This window comes from Podarcis filfolensis (genome assembly GCF_964270895.1).
Source record: "Podarcis filfolensis genome assembly, chromosome: 13".
In the NCBI taxonomy this organism is placed as follows: domain Eukaryota; kingdom Metazoa; phylum Chordata; class Lepidosauria; order Squamata; family Lacertidae; genus Podarcis; species Podarcis filfolensis.
Genome location: NC_139615.1, coordinates 19,216,474 through 19,235,418, shown reverse-complemented (window position 1 = coordinate 19,235,418; position 18,945 = coordinate 19,216,474). Strand labels below are relative to the sequence as shown.

The 18,945-nt window shown below is 49.1% G+C and overlaps 1 protein-coding gene across 2 annotated transcripts in view; it reads right to left on the bottom strand.

Annotated features, from left to right (window-relative positions):
* ALDH16A1 (aldehyde dehydrogenase 16 family member A1) overlaps window positions 1-18,945 on the bottom strand; it is a 48,597-nt gene that overhangs the window by 28,163 nt on the left and 1,489 nt on the right. For both annotated transcript variants that reach the window (XR_014540725.1, XM_083580183.1), the window contains exons 2-14: window positions 16,130-16,515; window positions 13,519-13,621; window positions 11,330-11,456; window positions 10,335-10,513; window positions 10,069-10,146; window positions 8,964-9,148; window positions 8,190-8,342; window positions 7,059-7,256; window positions 5,846-5,944; window positions 5,372-5,508; window positions 4,441-4,546; window positions 4,151-4,320; window positions 2,624-2,791 (exon numbers count right to left, since the gene is read on the bottom strand). Coding sequence is in view for 1 of the 2 variants with exons in the window: in XM_083580183.1 (XP_083436309.1) it covers window positions 2,624-2,791; window positions 4,151-4,320; window positions 4,441-4,546; window positions 5,372-5,508; window positions 5,846-5,944; window positions 7,059-7,256; window positions 8,190-8,342; window positions 8,964-9,148; window positions 10,069-10,146; window positions 10,335-10,513; window positions 11,330-11,456; window positions 13,519-13,621; window positions 16,130-16,515 (2,089 nt within the window). In the remaining variant the exon portion in view is untranslated. The remainder of the gene's footprint in view (window positions 1-2,623; window positions 2,792-4,150; window positions 4,321-4,440; window positions 4,547-5,371; window positions 5,509-5,845; window positions 5,945-7,058; window positions 7,257-8,189; window positions 8,343-8,963; window positions 9,149-10,068; window positions 10,147-10,334; window positions 10,514-11,329; window positions 11,457-13,518; window positions 13,622-16,129; window positions 16,516-18,945) is intronic.

Here is an 18,945-nt window from a genome sequence, read left to right as displayed (position 1 = left end):
CCCCTCTGGCGAAAGAAACCCTTTAGAGCAGACCCAGTGACCTCAGAACCACGGTCAAACTGGAAACCTTGCACCTTGGTGGAGAACCTCTGTTCCACCTCTGCAACCCAATCTTTGATCAGTTGCGCTGCTTCCTCCTTAGCTTTCAGCGTGAAAGCCCATGCGTTCTGCGTATAATCATCTGTCAGCACCAGCAGATGCCTGGCTTTGCCCAGACTTGGCTGAGGCATACCTATAAGGTCTGCATGCACAAGCTCAAAAGGCTTTGTGGTCACTCTCTCCACTCTGGGATGGCTAAATCCCTTGTTTCTGGCTTTCCTGCAAGCCTTGCAATTCAAAGGTTTCCCACACTCTTTTACCTTGCAACCTTTGGTGCACTCTGATAACATCTGGACGTCCTCGCAGGACCCATGTGACATCCTCTTGTGCCACACGCAAGCACACGACACATGTGTGTGATCAGTGGCTTTCCCGGCATTCCCCTCACCCTCCAGAGGTGATTCTAAAACAAAGAGATTGTTCTGATTTCTCCCAACACGTACCAGTTGCTCTCCACCTCTGGAAATTGTGCAAACATTTTTTTCAAAACTCACAGAATATCCCTCCTGTAAAAGAGAAGGTACAGACAGCAAGCAATGCTTTATCTCAGGGAGAACATAAACCTTCAATTCAGCCTGTAAAAAAGAGACGAACAAGTTAGAAATATGGGTTACACGGCCCTGTGCACCTGTAGCAAATCTAACAGTTTTCTCAGTTGAAACAGCTTTGCAGTTCCACATTTGTCCATCAGGTGGCGCTGTTACCAAATGGGCATTCGCAGCTGAGTCAACAACCCAACGTAGGACCCTCCCCCCACTGGAGTTGTCCTTCTTTGTTGCCTTAGCAACTGACTTCTTGCTCCTCCCGACCTTGGAGCTCTCGTTGCAGGTGGTGTTTTCCACAATAGCCATCGAAGCAGTCAACGTCTCTTGTTTCTCACGCCTGCTCCCTCTGCAGGCCCAGTTGCCATGGAAACCCGCCTGGTTCCCATGGGAAATGTCCTTGGGACCTTCCTGCCCTTTGTCTCGCTGTGGACAGCTTCTGCGCAGGTGCTCCGGAGAACCGCAAGCAAAACATCTCCGAGTGGAAAACTTTGCAAACGTGCCTTTGGTCTTTTCTGCCCCCCCAACCTTTCCAGCAGCCCTCCTCCTTGAGGCTTTTCTGCCGTTGGGAAAATGGCCTTTGGCTTCTGCTGTGGTTTCTCTGCAAACCCCTTCCAGCTCCTGCCAAACAGCCTGGGCACTCTCAAGACCCTTGGAATGGCCTTTCTGGCCTGCACCCCCAAACTCTGGTGCAAAGCCTCCAGAGGAACAGCTTGCCACTGCTTTCCTCTTTCCAGCTTTCAGCAGCTTCCCAGCACACGGCTGCCTGTCTCTCTGGCGTGTCAAAACATCGCAGCAGCTTTCAGACACGACTTCAGCCCACTTTGGGCTTCCAGGGCGTCCCACAGCCCCTCCTGGACGTCCCTCAGGCTGGCGTCTGGCCCCCTCTGATGTGGCTCCCACTCTTCTCAGTGCCTGCCACTCTCCCCAGGGCTCCTTCCCGTCTGCCTCTTCAAAAGGGATTGCACGCGATTTCTGGCTGTCTGCCATCTCTCCCCGGGGGCCCAGTGTACTTACAGGTACCTCCCGGTCCGGCAGATCTCAGCTCCTCCCAGCGAACTCCTGGCTGGCCTTTGGCTGCAGTTTCCCTTTCCCAGCGTCTCATCAGCTGGCCTTCGGCTGCTCCTCAGCCGATTCTGCCTGCAGCTTTCACTTCCCAGCGAGCTTCCTTCGCTTCTGCTGGCACCAGCTTCTCCTTGCTGGCCTTTGGCTGCAGCCCTCTCACACGCACGAACGTTGCTTATCTTTATTGCTGATACCCATAACCTATTGGAAGGGGGGTCAAGTTTGACCAGGGGGTCCGGCGCGCTTCCTCCACGCAGCTCTGCTCTTCCCCCGCATAACCTCGGGTTAAGAACTTAATTCATTCCGGAGCTCCGTTCTTAATCTGAAACTGTTCTTAACCTGAAGCACCACTTTAGGTAATGGGGCCTCCTGCTGCCGCCGTGTTGCTGTCGCACGATTTCTGTTCTCATCCTGAAGCAAAGTTCTTAACCCGAGGTACTATTTCTGGGTTAGCGGAGTCTGTAACCTGAAGCGTCTGTAACTTCATGTTACGTCTGCTTCATGCTACGTTCTTTTAGGTTACATCCCGCGGCAACCCGGAAGTACCGGAAAGCGCATAATGACATCATGTGCATGCGCAGAAGCGGCGAATCACAACCTGCGTGTGCGCAGATGCGCCACTGCGGGTTGTGCTCTTTTCATGTTGTGAACGGGCCTCTGGAACGGATCCCGTTCGCAACTAGAGGTACCACTGTTATAATAATAATAATAATTTTTTAAAAAGTGTGAATGAGGCCTTTATGGACTTAATGTGGACAGTCCTCTTTGAATGGTAAAATGTCTGTGTTTTAGGGTCCCTTTCTGCTGAGTGGGGCCAAACCCTCAATCCCTACCCTGAAGGCACCACTGCTTACCTGACTCCCATTGAGACAGTGGTTCTCCTCTGCCTCCCACCTCCTTCCCCTGCTCAGACTCACCCCGGAGCAGCCTTCTGGGCGGCTTCCACAGCATTACGGATGTCTTTGATGCCCCCATCTGCCACGTAAGCTGCTATCTTGCCAGTGTGGTCAAGTATGGCTCGGGAACTCATGGAGTCTGGCCTCTTCTGCGCACCCCCGTAGTACAGCTTGTAGGTTCGGTCCACACTGCCATCACAGAGGAGAAGGGAAAGGGGTAAAGGCCCAGCATTTTGTGCCGCTAGCTCACTGGGCTGCTTGGTTCAGAGAAAACGCCACACATGTCACCTTTCGTCACGAAGTCCAAAACGGCACAGATTTCTTGCTCAGCCCCTACTACACAAACCCCCTAATTCCCGGACTTTTAGTTTGCGAATTAAGATCGCAAGAAAAGGCCTGTCTAACCCTAGTCTCACAGTAAATAGCTAGATGTGAATTCTTCCATGGGGAAAAAAAAGACAACACCCTTCTCCTCAGTTCATCTCTTCAGGAAGCCATCCATTCTAGTGGTTGTGCTGAGCTAAGCACAAAAGAGAAGGTGGAAAGGGCTTGCAAAGGATTAGGGGAAAGAACTCTTGAGGCTGGGCTCAGGGTGGATTTGGTTTAAATCAAATTGATTTAAATCACTAGTCAGTAAGACTTGATTTAAATCATTATTTTTTCCAGAAAGACTGATTCTTGCTAGTATAATCTTAATATTTACAACCAGATGAAGGTTTCATTTTTGGAATTCCTAATTTTCAGAGTAGTTTTTACTGTTATGTCAAAAATTACTGATTTGGTTATACTGCTGTATTAGAAATACATAGATAATTATGAAATTATTGTGAGGTTTAATAAGTTAACTGTTTATATTTGGACAACTTTTCTTCTGTACTTTCTTGGAAGGAGAAAAATAATCATTTCCTTAATAACAATTTGAACAATTTATTTAACTAAAACAATAACATTATAGCACATCTATCCATGTTTGTTAACTGATGTGCTTAAACAATAAAATAACCCATAGACTGAGTTTTAGCACACATGAAAAACTTAAAACAAATCCTTATTTCCTGATGAATACATTGGACTACAATATTATTGGACTACAATGTAACTTAAATAGAAATCTTTAGAAAGATTTCCCCCCCAAAAGCATTTTATTTTTAAAATCCGATTTAAATAAAAAAAATCTGATTAAAATTTTTTAAAATGGGTTTATTATTATTATTTTTAAAAAATTCATTGATTTTTATCCACCCTGGTTGGGCTGCATAACTTTACCAAAGCAAATCCCCCCCCAAGTTCCTACATTTAAAGCATAATTCTGGAGAGGGGGTTTGGAGTGGGGGCACAGTGAAAGCAGGCACATTCTAAGTGGCAGATCCGCACCATACATTTAAAGCACATTTAAAGCCCCAGAGAATCCTGGGAACTGTAGTTACCCTCTCATAGTGCTGCAATTCCAAGGACCCATGACAAACTACAGTTCCCAGGGTTATTTCTGGGGGGGGGGAGTCACATGCTTTGAATGCGAGGTTTGGATCTGGCCCAATACACCCTTACTTTGGAATGTTTCCTTCCAGGTCAGACGCTGAGGAACGTGGGACTCTACTGTCTGCAGCAACTGAGGGGATTTCAGCCCCTTGTGAGGTAGCAAAGGTTTTGAAGTCCAGATCCACAGCGCCGGGATGCAGGCGAGCCTGCCAGTTTGGTCTCACGTACTCAAAAAGGCCCTGAGCAAAGAAGATAATAAAATTGAAAAGTCAAATTGTTTTATTTTGTATCTCTCCCCCCCCCCAAACAAATCAGAGCCAGACCCCAGAGATCCCTCTGCGCCAGCTTTTCCTGCTAACCTCTTTGCCTCCGTCTCGGCCATAACCGCTTTCCTTGTAGCCCCCGAAGGCAGATGCAGCATCTAGCATGTTGTGGCCGTTGACCCAGACAGTCCCCACCTGCAAACTGGGGAGGTAGAATGGGAGAGGGTCAGAGAAGGCTGGCCCTGTACAGAGGGCTCCTTAAATCTTCTGAGGGAACTCAGGTTCTGAGGCATTTTGGAAAACACCTCACATTGCTCCACGTGGTCTGTGCAAAGCCTGGCAGCAGAATGCAATGGAGGCGGCAGAATGGACCGTACCACTCCAGAACACAGGGGCAAAGGGCATTTATCTGCAAGGCAAAACTAGGCACAAAATGGAACAGGACAGGCTGGAGCAGGGGTCAGCAATCATTTTCAGCCATGGGCTGGTCCACCGTCCCTCAAACCATGTGGTGGGCTGGACTATATTTTGAAAAAAAAAAATAATGAACGAATTCCTATGCCCCACAAATAACCCAGAGATGAAATAAAAGCACACATTCTACTTATGTAAAAACACCAGGCAGGCCCCACAAATAACCCAGAGATGCATTTTAAATAAAAGGACACATTCTACTCATGTAAAAACAGGCTGATTCCCAGACTATCTGTGGGCCGGATTCAGAAGGCAATTGGGCCGCATCCGGCCCCCGGGCCTTAGGTTGCCTACCCCTGGGCTAGAGCCTTTCTCCCTGCTTGTTTGTTTTACTTGCAGGAAAGATTTTAAAAATAAAATAAAGCAGAAGACCATTAAAAAAAATGCTATTCCCCACTTGCATTCTGAAGTGAAACATTTCACTCTACCACCTCATGATTCTACCGCCTTGTTCTACTGCAGGCATGGACCAGATCAGAGACAGCCTCTTGGGTGATTGGCAAACTTCTGTGTTAGTGGGTTGGGAAAGCTAGACTGGAGTGACAAAACCTACCTGTGAGCGACTTCCAGAGCCAGGGGAAGGGTCTCCGTCCACACACTGGCAGCCAACCCATAGGGGGTGCTGTTCCCCAATGCCAACGCCTCCTTGGCTGTCCGGAAAGTCAATGATACCAGAACAGGGCCAAAGATCTGGAACACACGAAACAAATTTTGAACAAGAGGGGGGAGGGAGGAAGAGGATTCTAGGTTCTGACATGCAGCGAAGTCCAATCCTAGAATGCAGGCATAGGCAAACTTGGCCCTCCAGAGAGTTTTGGTAAACAGTATTTTTATGTGGTAATACTGATTTCTGCCAAAAGAGGGCTCCCTTCTCCTATTGGTTAATTGTATTTCCTAGACAGGCTCAACAAGTGGACAATTATGAACAACTAATATATCCCTTGATTAATCTTTTTTTGGGGGGTGGGGGAACTCACACCAACCAGAAAACTATGGGACTAAAGTCTTGGCAGTCACATCCTCCTACCTCTTCTCTGACGCAACGGGAGGTAGGATACACGCCGGTGATTAAGGTCGGAGGGTAGAACAGCCCACTTGTTGGGAGGGATGCCCATGCCTGGAAAACCTAAAAAGGGAGGGAAATGATTTATTTCTATATATCGCATCACTGAGATGCCCAAGAGCATAACACAGTTTAAAATGGCAAAACAATCAGGAGGCGACATATTTTACAAACCAGGTGATTTTTTAAAAAATTAAAATCCAGGAATAGGCCATGCCAAAAGCATTCTGAAATTGCACATTTTAAAATGTAAGGCTTCTGCTAATTATTTGCTAAGCAGTCTACAGAAAAGAAATCATACAGAACAATAAAATCGTCATAAAACCAAACAGAAGCGGAAACGCTACTGTAAAATGCCTGCCAGAATACAGAATACAGAATACAGAATACAGCAATACAGAATGCCAGAATACAGAATACAGAATACAGCAAGACGAATGCCTCGCAAGACGGAAAACCCGCTAGACGAAAGGGTTTTCCATTTTGGAGGTGCTTTGCAAAACAAATTTCCTATGGGCTTGCTTCGCAAGATGAAAATGTCTTGCGAGTTCCTGCGGGGTTCCCCCCCCTTTTTCCCAAGCCGCTAAGCCGCTTATCAGCTGATCCGCTAAGCCGCTTATCAGCTGATCCGCTAAGCCGCTAATAGCGCTAAGCCGCTAATGGGCTTGCTTCGCAAGACGGAAAAACCGCAAGACGAAGAGACTCGCGGAACGGATTCTTTTCGTCTTGCGAGGCACCACTGTATTGCTTTGTCATGCGCCTGAGCAAGAGCTACAATTCCCAGAGTGGTTTAACAACTGGCCCCTCTTCACAGGGAATTCTGGGAGTCGTAACTCTGTGAGGGGAGACAGCTAACAACTCTCAGCACCCTTAAGAAACTACACCACCACCGCAACAATTATTTGGGGGAAACCATGTCAAGATAGCTCAGGTGGTAAAGCATGAGACCCTTAATTTCAGGAACATGGGTTTGAGCCCCACGTTGGGTGAAAGATTCCTGCATTTCAGGAGGGTTGGTCTAGATGACCCTCAGGGTCCCTTCCAGCTCTACAATTCTCCGGTCCTCTGAGCCATGTCTGTTTGAAGCAGCATCGCAACACCTTAAACATATGGTGTGTGTGTGGCCATAAAGACCACCCCCCTTCTCCAGAAGCCCCAAGAGGCCCAAGCCCCTCACCTCAGCGCCTTCCGCTCGAGCTTCCTCCACCAGGCCCTTGATGGCGTGCCGCTGCTTCTCGCTGACCAAGGCTCCCAAGTCCACAGCCTTGTCCAGAGAGTCCCCCGCGCGGAGCTGCCCCATTCGGCGCTTCAGGCGTTGAACGAAGTCTTTGGCAATGGATTCCTGCAGGAGCAGCTGAGACCCGGCACTCTGGGCCTGAGCAGGGGAGGAAAATGCCAACATCTTGAGAGAATTGATTTAAACCGAATTAATACTCCCTCCCCCCAAAAAAACCTGTTGCACTCTACAGTGGTACCTCGGGTTACATACGCTTCAGGTTACATACGCTTCAGGTTACAGACTCCGCTAACCCAGAAATAGTGCTTCAGGTTCAGAACTTTGCTTCAGGATGAGAACAGAAATCGTGCTCCGGCGGCACGGCGGCAGAGGGAGGCCCCATTAGCTAAAGTGGTGCTTCAGGTTAAGAACAGTTTCAGGTTAAGAACGGACCTCCGGAATGAATTAAGTACTTAACCCGAGGTACCACTGTATGTGGTAGCACCTGCCCAGCTTTGGAGAAACATTTTCTCTTCCACATGGCTGAAAACCTGACAGAATTCCTACTACATCAGGGGTGAGGAAGCTCTTTAAACCCAAGGGCCACTTTCTTTCTGGGCAACCTTTCCAGGGCCACACGCCAGAGGAAAAAAGGGAGTGGAGCAAACTTCGTAGCGAACAGTTCTTTCTACACAGATCCACACACATCCCTCTCTATCCTCCATCCAGGCAAGGAAGAAGCATTATCCAGAGTTCAAGGACTTCATTCCAGTCAGGCAAAAACGCTCAAGGGGTGGGTGGGAAGTAGGGTCAATGTTGCCTGAAGGAGGGAGTGTGGCCTGGAAAGAATCCCGAGGGCCAGACCGAGAGGCTTGGGAGGGCCGCGTTCAGCTCCCACTCCTCAGCAAGAGCCAAAACGCCTACCAGAGACCTGGCAAAATGTAGGGGCTGCCCCAGACCTGCAGGCTACTAGGTGCCAACTCTGTGGTAGAAAGGGAGGGGCCCCAGTGGTATGTAAATTCAATAAATAATAATAATAATTTTAAAATGCCCGTTCTAGGCCTCAGTCTGCCTATCCCCAGTTCAACCTACCTGCCCACAGTTCTGCCAGATGGCATCTACCAGCCCATCGACGGCGCTGTCCAGGTCAGCCGAGTCAAAGACGATGAAGGGCGACTTCCCTCCGAGCTGCAGAGACAGCTTCTTGCCAGTCCCAGCAGTGGCCCGGCGCAGGCTGCGGCCCACCTGAAGCGATGGCAAAGGGTCCGTGCACATGAGAACACGGCTTTGTGCGTATTTAAGGCGGCACACTTCTTTTAAAATATTCATGGGCCGCCTTTCGGAGCATCACTTTGTCAAGGCCGAACAATTTAGAATTTGGCGTTGGAAATAGCAAGCCCCGCAATATAACTCTCTATCAACGTTTAATCGGTAACAGGCAGCATGGCGGGACTGTGCTGCTCACCCAGCCTCCCTCCATCAGAGTCGCTGTGGCATACCGAGGCGGAGAAGGGGAGAGGAGAGGTTAGCGCGGTGGATACCTGCCAGCAGGAGACCAGATTGGCTCTGCCAAGGAGTTTGCCCTGCGCCAACCTTGCTGCCCCTCCTCCACCTGGTGTGCAGAAGCAACCCAGCAGGAAAGAAGCCATGTGAACAGTGCTGGCTGCTACTGCATCAAAAAGTAGGAAATGGAAAAGCAAAATTTCTGCAAATCCATCAGCTGCAAAGGAGCATGCTAACTGCACTCATGCATAAGCCACAGGGACAGAATGTTGCAGCTCTCTGAAGGGTAATGGATACCGGAATTGTAAGGCCCCAGACCAGGGCTATTGTAAGCCACTTCTCTGAGGGGAGAGAAGCACTCACCTCAGCAGAGCCAGCAAAGGCCACTTTGTCAATGCCTGGGTGGGCGGCCAAAGCTTCTCCCAGTCCCTGGTCACCTGTGATGACATTGAGGACCCCCGGAGGGAGCCCAGCCTGGGCGCAAACCTCAGCCAGGAGCAGAGCCGTCAGCCGGGTAGTGCTGGCTGGTTTCAGGACTATGGTGTTTCCTGTATGGCAAGAAACGAGGGGCAGGTTGAGGGGAAGAGAGAGAAAAGGAGAAGATGTGAAGAAGAAAGCAAAGGAAATATCCAGCTTTGTAGTCTGCACTCCGCCCTGGTCAACCAAGGAAAGAGAGCAAAGACTAGAATCACACATTCTGGTTCCCCGTTTTCTGTTTACAACTTCGCTTGCTAGGGATGCAAGAAGGCACATTGTTTTCCCTTCAGCTGGAACTAGGAGATTCACATCCATATGGGGATGCAGGAAGGCGACCAGTCAAAACTAGTGAAAAGCACTCCAGGCCACAGAGGCCACTTGTGCCTCACAGGGGTGCCAATTTGAATAAAAAATTGGGGCCCCCAGTAAGCCCTGCATAATCGATCACCAGACACGGTGCATGCACACCGCTTGAATGGCAATGCTCAACAACTTTGTTGGGGGCTGGCCCCCTCAAATATTTTATTGGGAAGGGGAGCCGAAGGGACCTTGGCCCCTAGGAGTTGGCTCTTATATTCCAGGTGAATCCAGGAATTATCTCAACGGGATACACCGTGCCCTGATATTTTACAGCTCCAGTTTCCACGTCTCTGGTTTTTTTAATAGTGGAAAAATAAGCCAGCATGTCAATGCAATATAAACCATTTTTATGCCGTTGACTTGGGAGGGCGCCTGCTAAAGGTTTGCAAAAGTATGAAATGGTGGGGGAAAGGTGGGGAGGGCGAGAGATTCTCCCACTCTCCACATCCCCACTTGTCACTAGAGCTCAAGAAAACTGACAGAACCGTGGAGCCTTCTTCCTAGTCGGCCGGCGAGCAGAGCCGAGATTTGAACCCGAGTCCCATCAGCTCTAGTCCAACCGCTGTGCCACTTTTGTCACTTTTCTCAGGGTCAACAGATGCTCCCACTGCCCTCCCTCCATTTCACATACCCATGGCCAGCGCCGGACACACCTTCCAAGTCAGAGTCAGCAGCGGGAAACTCCTGGGAATGAGAGCGGCCACGACACCTATTGGAGAGAAGGTTGGGTTTTTATCGGACCTCTGGGCACAATTAGAAACCGCAGTGTTAAAAAAAAACAGGAAGAGGGCAGTGAGCTGAGGTGCTGCCATGTTCAGCGGGGAAAGGTGGGGCAAGGAGGAGGGAGGTGGAGGCCCCTCTCTGCCCTGGGAACGCTATCCAGCCCCTCCAACTCACCGAGAGGCTTCCAGCCCTTCATCTCCACCTCCATCAGCTGGGCCCAGCCGGCGTGATGGTAAAAATGGCGGACGACCAAAGGCAGGTCTGCATCTCGGGCTTCACGGATCAGCTTCCCGCTGTCTAGGCTCTCGAGGAGACCGAGGAGACGCTGGTGTTTCTGGATGGTCCTGGCCACGCTGGGGAGAGGGGGAAGAAGAGATGGCTACCAGTCAAGTGAAGGTGGGCCTCAGAGAATACCCAAAGGGCCTTTGAATGTTTCACGGTAAAAAGGGGGAGCAGTGACACCTTAAGAGAGGAAGCAGGTCGCCTGTTTATTTGAGAGACGAGCATCCAAAATGCTAAGTACAGTGGTACCTTGGGTTAAGAACTTAATTTGTTCTGGAGGTTCATTCTTAACCTGAAACTGCTCTTAACCTGAGGCATCACTTTAGTAAATGGGGCCTCCTGCTGCCGCTGCGCCACCACCACACGATTTCTGTTCTCATCCTGAAGCTAAGTTCTTAACCCGAGGTACTATTTCTGGCTTAGCGGAATCTGTAACCTGAAGCGTCTGTAACCCGAGGTACCACCGTAAAGGGCTGATACTCACAAGGCCTGCAGCATTCCAAGAAAGGACCTTGTGAGGTCCGATACCTTGTGCCTGAGGCAGTTGTATAAACTGACACAGTTATACCTGCTAATAACAGTCCTTTTGGTGTTGCTAAGAGCAGCTGAGCAGCAGGCCTGCTCTGTTCTGCCACTGCCTGCCTGGGAATTAAGTCAGTGTCTGTAAGAATGCTAGTCTTGCTTATAAATCTATATAACACATTAGTAACGTAAGTAATACCTGCCTGCCTCGTACGCGTATATTGAACCTAACAACTGCAAAGGGCAATGTGAGTAAAAGTTATTGCTATCCAAACTTTGAAAAAGTGCCTTTCACAGTTTTTATAGGAGGGAATAAAAGAAGCCTAGGAAAAGCTTTCACGAGTCAGAAAATGCTGGCCACTTACTTGTACAGGTGCCGGGCCCGGACATGGCCAGGGAGTTGGCTCCAAGTTTCGAACGCTTTGGTGGCAGCATCAACCGCTGCATCCACGTCTTCTGTGCTGCCCTGAAGGGTGGTGGCCAGTGGCTCCCCTGTGGGGTGCGGAAGAAAGGAGAAGAGCTCTCTCTCACCACTCCCAGGGCTGGTTTTATAGCAAATCGTAAACTCTGCAAAGGCGTCATCACAATGTGGAAGGAAGGATGCAGAAGCCTTTTCAGCGATGGGGAATCTGCAGCCCCTCCAGATGTTTTTGGAATGCAGTTCCCAGTACAGTGGTACCTCGGGTTAAGTACTTAATTCGTTCCGGAGGTCCATTCTTAACCTGAAACTGTTCTTAACCTGAAGCACCACTTTAGTTAATGGGGCCTCCCGCTGCCGCTGCGCCGACGGAGCACAATTTCTGTTCTCATCCTGAAGCAAAGTTCTTAACCTGAAGCACTATTTCTGGGTTGGCGGAGTCTGTAACCTGAAGCGTATGTAACCTGAAGCATATGTAACCCGAGGTACCACTGTATCCTTGACCACCGGTCAGCCTGGTTGGGGCTGATGGGAGCTGGAGCCCAAACAACTTCTGGAGGGGCACAGCTCATCCCTGTTTTAAGCTAAGAAGAATCTGGTAGTTGAAGACGATGAGGAGGAGGAGGAGGAAGAAGAAGAAGAAGAAGAAGAAGAAGAGAGGGAGGGAGAGAGAGAGAGAGAGAGAGAGAGAGAGAGAGAAGAGGGTTCTTGTCCTCACTATTTTGGTCAAAGCAGTAACAACCATTCCAATTTGGAAACAAGAAAGGCAATGGAGGTGCCACTAGGCCCCTGGAAAAAGACTACACCTGGGCAATATCAATACTCAGAAACAGCCTTTCAGCCTCAGCTTACCTTGGTTAATAGCTCTGCAATCTGTTCCCCGCCCATCCTAACCTTCCCTGCCCAATCCACACCAATGCAGCTCTCAGAAACAAGATATGCAAATATACTTAGAAAACAGCTTGGATCTAACCATTACTACCTTCAGAAGATAGGGGTATAAGAGGCTCCTTTGCCAATTCCCCTCCCCCCCGCAACACTTTCTGCCATCCAAAAACCTGCTCCAGAGGGTTGTCAGGGTTGGGTGAGGTACCCTCTGGAACAGGGTAGGAGGTGGTGCTGGGGACTGAAGGGGGAGCTTCCCCGCCTCTTTCCACCAGGAATATTACCACTGCTAGATCAAAAGCCTTGTATGGATGAAGGGCAACATCTAGATCCAAGCCACTGCTAGCACAGATAGCTTTGAACTATCTTTGAACATCACAGGAACTGAGCTTTAAAATTCACACGAAGAATAACAGACAGCCCCACCAGACACCCCTGCAGCTTTTTGGAACTCTTATGTTTAAAAAAAAAAAAGCAGCGTCAGATTCTCTCTCTTATAAAACCAGGAATATTAATCTGTTTAACAATTTGACTATTTGACAGCATCTGAAACAGGAATGGACAGAAGTCAGTTTGGGATCCACTGGGAGACCCCTGGATGATCTGCAAGAGACCTTTTGGATATTGTGGTGTTATTGCAATGCACCCCACATGAGGCTGCTCTTGAAGACGACTCAGGAAAAGCCATTTGTCCGAAATGCAGCGGACAGGTTACTGGTTGGAGTTCCATCGAGATCTCATGTAACCCCTGTTTTAAAACATCTGCCTTGGCTGCCATTTTCTGAGTCAAATTCAAAATGCTCACATCAGTGTTTAAAGCCCTAAACAACTCAGGCACCACACAGACTGCCTCCTTCCCTACAGAGACCCTCATGGGTGTAAAAATCAGTGGAGGAAGCTCTTTCGGTTGTCTGTAGAAGAAGGAGGAGTTTGGATTTGATATCCTGCTTTATCACTACCCAAAGGAGTCTCAAAACGGCTAACAATCTCCTTTCCCTTCCTCCCCCACAACAAACACTCTGTGAGGTGAGTGAGACTGAGAGGCTTCAGAGAAGTGTGACTAGCCCAAGGTCACCCAGCAGCTGCATGTGGAGCAGCGGAGACGCGAACCCAGTTCACCAGATTATGAGAGTACTGCTCTTAACCACTACACCACACTGGCTCTCTAGCTTCCCCAAGAAGCTTGAGGAGAGGGCAGGAGAGGGCATGCTCTGTGGCAACCCCTAAGCTGTGGAGCTCATCTGCCTCTACCTGTGGTAGGATTCTTGGTGGTGCAGGTCTCCCTTCCGTCTGGCTTCAGCCATTCTCCGCCTATGAAATGCCCGAAACTACGGCCGTGGGATTCCAGCCAGGTCTAAAAAGTAAGGGGGCGGGGAGAGAAAACAAAAAATTAAAGGGACACCCAGGTTTGTGAACTCCATCTTTCTTCTTTTCAAACAGAGCTTAAGAACTTGAATGTTTCACCAAAAGTGTGCTGGGCTTTTAAAACTGCTGCCGTATTTATTTTGCAATTGGATGCTTCTGCATGTCTTTTAGAAATTACTTTAACTGGGTCTGTAAGGCTGCACAAGCCCTTCTTAAACAAGCAAATAGAAAATGTCTTCCCCACATTCTTCCTCACATACAAAGCAATGCCGCTTTCAATATATGGCCACAGACCCATCAAGTGTCCCTATCTTCCAGGGACATCCCTGATTTAGAGAAGCCATCCCGGTTTCTGATTTGATCCCAGAATGTCCCACTTTTCTTTAGGATGTCCCTATTTTCATTGGAGAAATGTTGGAGGGTATGGAACTATCCAAACCCTGAGCCACCTGAAGGCAACCCTGTATAGGGAAGTTTTGTTAATGTTTAATTATGTTTTTCTATGTCGGAAGCTATCCAGAGTGGCTGGGGGTCCCCAGTAACATGTGTGGGTACATATGGTAAAGTTACCATTGTGGAATGGGATGTCCCTATTTTCACTGGAGAAATGTTGGAGGGCGTGTGCTGGCTGCAATTCACAGGAAGTATTCATCCACCCCACCCCACAACCCAAAGTACTGCCATATGCAAATCTATACAGACCCAAGCTATTAATGAATGGATCCAATCAGCTAAAGCTTAAACGATTAATCAACCAACAGCACAATCCTGTGCTAGCTAATTTCGAACTAAACAAGATCAAAGGAGCTCATTTTTAGGCCAAGTGAGCAAAGGATAGCAGTGATGGAACTCCTTAATCAAGCGAAGAAGAGGCCGTAGCTCAGTGGTAAAGCATCTGCTTTGCATGCAGAAGGCCCTGGGTTCGATCCCAGGCACCTCCGGTCAGAAAAGAGCCCTGCCTGAAACCACTGCTAGTCAAAGTAGACCATGTTGAGCTAGATCAGCCAAGGGTCTGAATCACTGGAAGGTGACCAACAATGATGCTAGAATCTGGCAGGAGAGGGACACCCAACCACATGCTTTGTTCAACCCCTGGTTGAGAGCCAGTGATGGGGAAAGACCACTGACCCCCCAGGGTGCTGCCAGACAGAGCAGACAATACTGGGCCAGGTGTAGGGATGGGAGGATGAATTTGTTCAGTCTGCACTGCAAGCCTAAACTGCTAAACCTCAACTTAGGCTAGGTACACAAAATACATTTAAAGCACCGACACATGCATACAAAATGCATGTTTTTAAAATGTGGATTTTGGGTGCGCTTCTTTTTATAAAAAACGATCCACAAAAACCGGGAAGATGACTGAGCACACAGAAAACTGAACACAGAAGACAGATGGGCTGATGGATAAACAACCTGGTATTGAGGCAACTTGCAAGGGCCCTGAGACTTGCGCCATCACTGGGTCGGCCAAAGGCTTCCAGCCGACTGCGCCCCAGACCAGCCTCTCGATTTGATGAGGCAGGAGGGAGTTGCAGTGTGTGCTGATTAGAGACCACGGGCGGAGACATAAGTCCAGGGGTGTTACCCTGGATGCTCAACTTTTCATTTACCTACCCAAGGGTCTACAGTCTGTTCCAGCTATAGGTGGGTGAATGCATGCATGCTCTCTCTCTCATTCGCCCTTCCTATTGTGGGCTGTTGTCTGGTCATTATGTGCTTGCTGTATTTTGACAGATCCACCTGCCTCTGCATACCAGAGACTCAACCACAATGACAAGGTCACTTCAAGAAGAACACATCTAGGGAAAGAAATAATCTACCGCCACAATGATTGCATGGGTCTCTGCTTTCTTTTTTGTTCACAGCCTCTACTTATATTTTGTTTAAACGATCAAGGGTTTTAAGGCTACAGCCATTCATGGAACTGCCAATCACAATAGAGGCTGGCCCATTAAGGCCAGTGGGGCACTGCCCCATCAACCTCACTCTGCCCTCTGCCAATCCCCACCTGCCTGCCTTCTTACTGACAACAGCCAGTCCAGAGGATGGCCTGCTCCTCCTCCTCCTTAGTCTCAGTGTTGTCCCTTGTAGAACTCAGGAAGAGGAGGGCAAAAGTAGAATTAGCTGGCCTGCCATGGTCTCTGGCGCCACCTACTGACGGACTCCCTGCCTTCCGCCCTACCGACACAATGGGCACCAACCACTGCTGACTTATAACCCTGAGATCACTGGTTAAGAGGCTTTTAGAATGCTTTCAGGTTTTTTCCAAAAGGTTTTATTGCTGCTGTGCCTGCTGCTCGGGGCTCCTTCGGGAGGAAGGGCAGGATATCCCTCAAATAAATAATAGCAATAAGATCAGAGAAGCCCTAAGAAAGGGCACTTTGGGGATCCTAAGGAACTGGGGAAAATTGACTTAGGGTGGGGACTGGGGATCTGGACTCCTGGGTTCTCCGAAAAAGGAGCAGAGGTCCTATCAGGCTGCTACAGCGCAGGCAACCTTTAAGAGGAGGGGCTCTTGAACGCTGGTGTCTTTCCGAGGTCCTCCTTCAGGGTCCTTGCAGAGGTCCCTGCTCCAGCTCTCCTCCTTGACTTGCCGAGGCCCATCTGCCTCCTTGCTATCTCCCGCTGCCTCTCGCTCCTTCTGGCTCTTGGCCCACATCTGCCGGACCCAGTCCATCTCGGCTGTCCACAGCCTCCGGTCCTTCTCCCGCTGGGCTTTCTCCTCCTCCCACAAGCCCTGGAACAGCTTCTCCCTCTCCCGGAAGTGTGCCCGGATGTCCCTCACGAGATCGTCGAACTTGTCGTCCCGGGGCCTCTTCCTCCTGTTGCGGAGCTGAGCCAGCTTCTCCCGGGTGCTCAGCAGGGTCCGTGGCCTGGAGAAAACTGCAGGGGGAAGGAGTTGTTTAATTTTTGCAATGTGCTTTACGTGGGGCTGCCCTGGTATCTGCTCTAGAAGCTGCAGTTAGTGCAAGGACTGCTCACAGCAGCAAGCTACCAGAAACATGTTCCTTATCTGCAGACGATCGCTGTTGCCAATTTGCTAATGGGCCAGGTCTGAGGTTGTGGTGCTGAAAGCCCTAAGGAGCTTGGGCCCAAACTCAAGCAGACAGCTATCTTGAAGCTGGATAGCTCAGTTGGTTAGAGCACATTGCTCACAATGCCAAGGTTGTAGGTTCAATTCCCCGTAAGGGGCAGTTGCCTATTGCTGCATTCCAGGAGATTGAACTAAATGGTCCTCAGATTCCCTTCCAACTCTATGATCTCTATATGCGATATCACAAACCCTACCCAGCCCAATGCCAGCGTTGGGGGAAATAAAGCATCACCTATTCTATATGAAACAGCACCACCATCAGGTCAGCTGACAAAACTACACATAAACCAGCATAAAATCCAACCCATCGCTAAGAGCATGGGTAGGCAATCTAAGGCCTGGGAGCCGGAGCCGGCCCAATCGCCTTCTAAATCCAGCCTGTGGACGGTCCGGGAATCAGCGTGTTTTTACATGAGTAGAATGTGTCCATTATTTTAAAATGCATCTCTGGGTTATTTGTGGGGCGTAGGAATTTGGGTCCCCCCCTTCCAAAATATAGTACGGCCCCCCACAAGGTCTGAGGGACAGTGGACCAGCCCCCTGCTGAAAAAGTTTGCTGAGCCCTGGCTAAGAGCCTCAGTGCGGTACAGGCAACTGCTGATCACTTCGACTTGCCTGTTTACACCTGGCAATTAAAAAATAATAATTGTGTAAAGTTGAGGAGGGTTGGTTCTTTTTCTCTTCCTCTTTTCTCCAGGCCAACAGCTTGCCCACATGGGTTACATGGAGTAAGTAACCTGCAAGGCTGCTTTTATGAAGCGTAGCTGTCAATTGTAGATTGGCTTCCTTATATTCTCCCAGAAAATACTTAAGAATTGGAAAACAGTCCAATTACACCCCAAGCGGCATTATATTGATTTATTTTTTTTTAAAAAAGAGAGCAAGATGCAAGATGGAAAAGAGTGGGGTAAGAATGACCTCATAAAGACACAGTTGGTTCATTCAACCTAAGAGGCCCCTGTGCCTCTTTGCTTCTTAGACAAGCTTTGTACATAAGCCCACCTAGGTTATTAGCCTGCCAAAAACAAATGTACTAGCCTTGAGGGTAGGGAGGGGAGACTGCATTTCTGTGAAGGGGCTTCCCTAGTCTGGAAGATTGTTTTGTTCCTACACTGGGCACAGAGGATGGATGAAGTTCCATCATTTCTTCACCAACCCACTCGCTTGCCTGCCTTCCCGTCCTCGTTGCCCAAGGCGAATGGGTAACGCCTTAAAATACAAGGCTCTATTTTGCATTCCAATGATATTCCACTTACTCTGATCATCCAGATATAATACAGTAGCAAAAACAGACCATGGAGTAACAAACTGATACCACGAACAGGATGCAAAATTGTGGGTTTTTTTAAAAAAGAGTGATTTCAGGATATTGGCTGGGATATTAATAGGTTGGTATTTTTTACGTTTCCTGGTTTTTAGCCTGGATTGGCTCCAACACACATAGATATTTTAGGAAAGCTTTCAGGATTTTAAGTTCAGCATCCCTTTGGCCATCAGAGCCCAATAGCCAGCACATGTCTAGGTTCCTATTATGCGAAAAAAGACTAGGCAAAGACCAGTTTGAAGGAAAAGGTTATGGGCCAAGATTCCTGGGGGCACAGATTCCTCTTTATACCGAGTCTGACCCACTGGATGTGTCTAGCTCAATACTGTCCACACTGACCGACAGTAGCTCTCCAGGTTATCAGGCAGAAGTCTTTCCAGCATTACCTGGAGATGCCGAGGACCAAACCTGGGACCTTCTGCTATGCAGAGCAGATGAATGACCACTTAAGCAACTCAGTGCCCACGGAAAGGAGGGAGTTTGAAAGCCAGACAGGAATCCTGGGCATTCTGGAAGGTGGCGATGCCTAGCAGTTGTCAGCAGGAAGGTGAAGGAAGGACTGCTTAGCAGCCTTAGGAAAAGGATGTAGTGCTTTTGGAAAGAGCTACCCCAGAATCCTGAGCCTCAAGAAAGGTAGAGGTGGCCAATAGTGTCAAGCCAGATAATCAGGAAGGCAGGTGGGTAATGGGTGGGGAAGAAGCTGCCAAGATTTCCTGGGTTCTCCAGTAGGAAGTGGGTTTAGCAGGGATGCCACGTTGAGAAGGTGGGTGCAGGAAAAGGGAGCGTGGCCAGGTCATCAGGGTTTCCCAGGCCGGGTAGAAAGAAGCCATTTATTGGGGGAACCTCGGGAGTGGAAATGTGGGAAGGCTATGAGAGACAGGATTCCTGGCTTCAG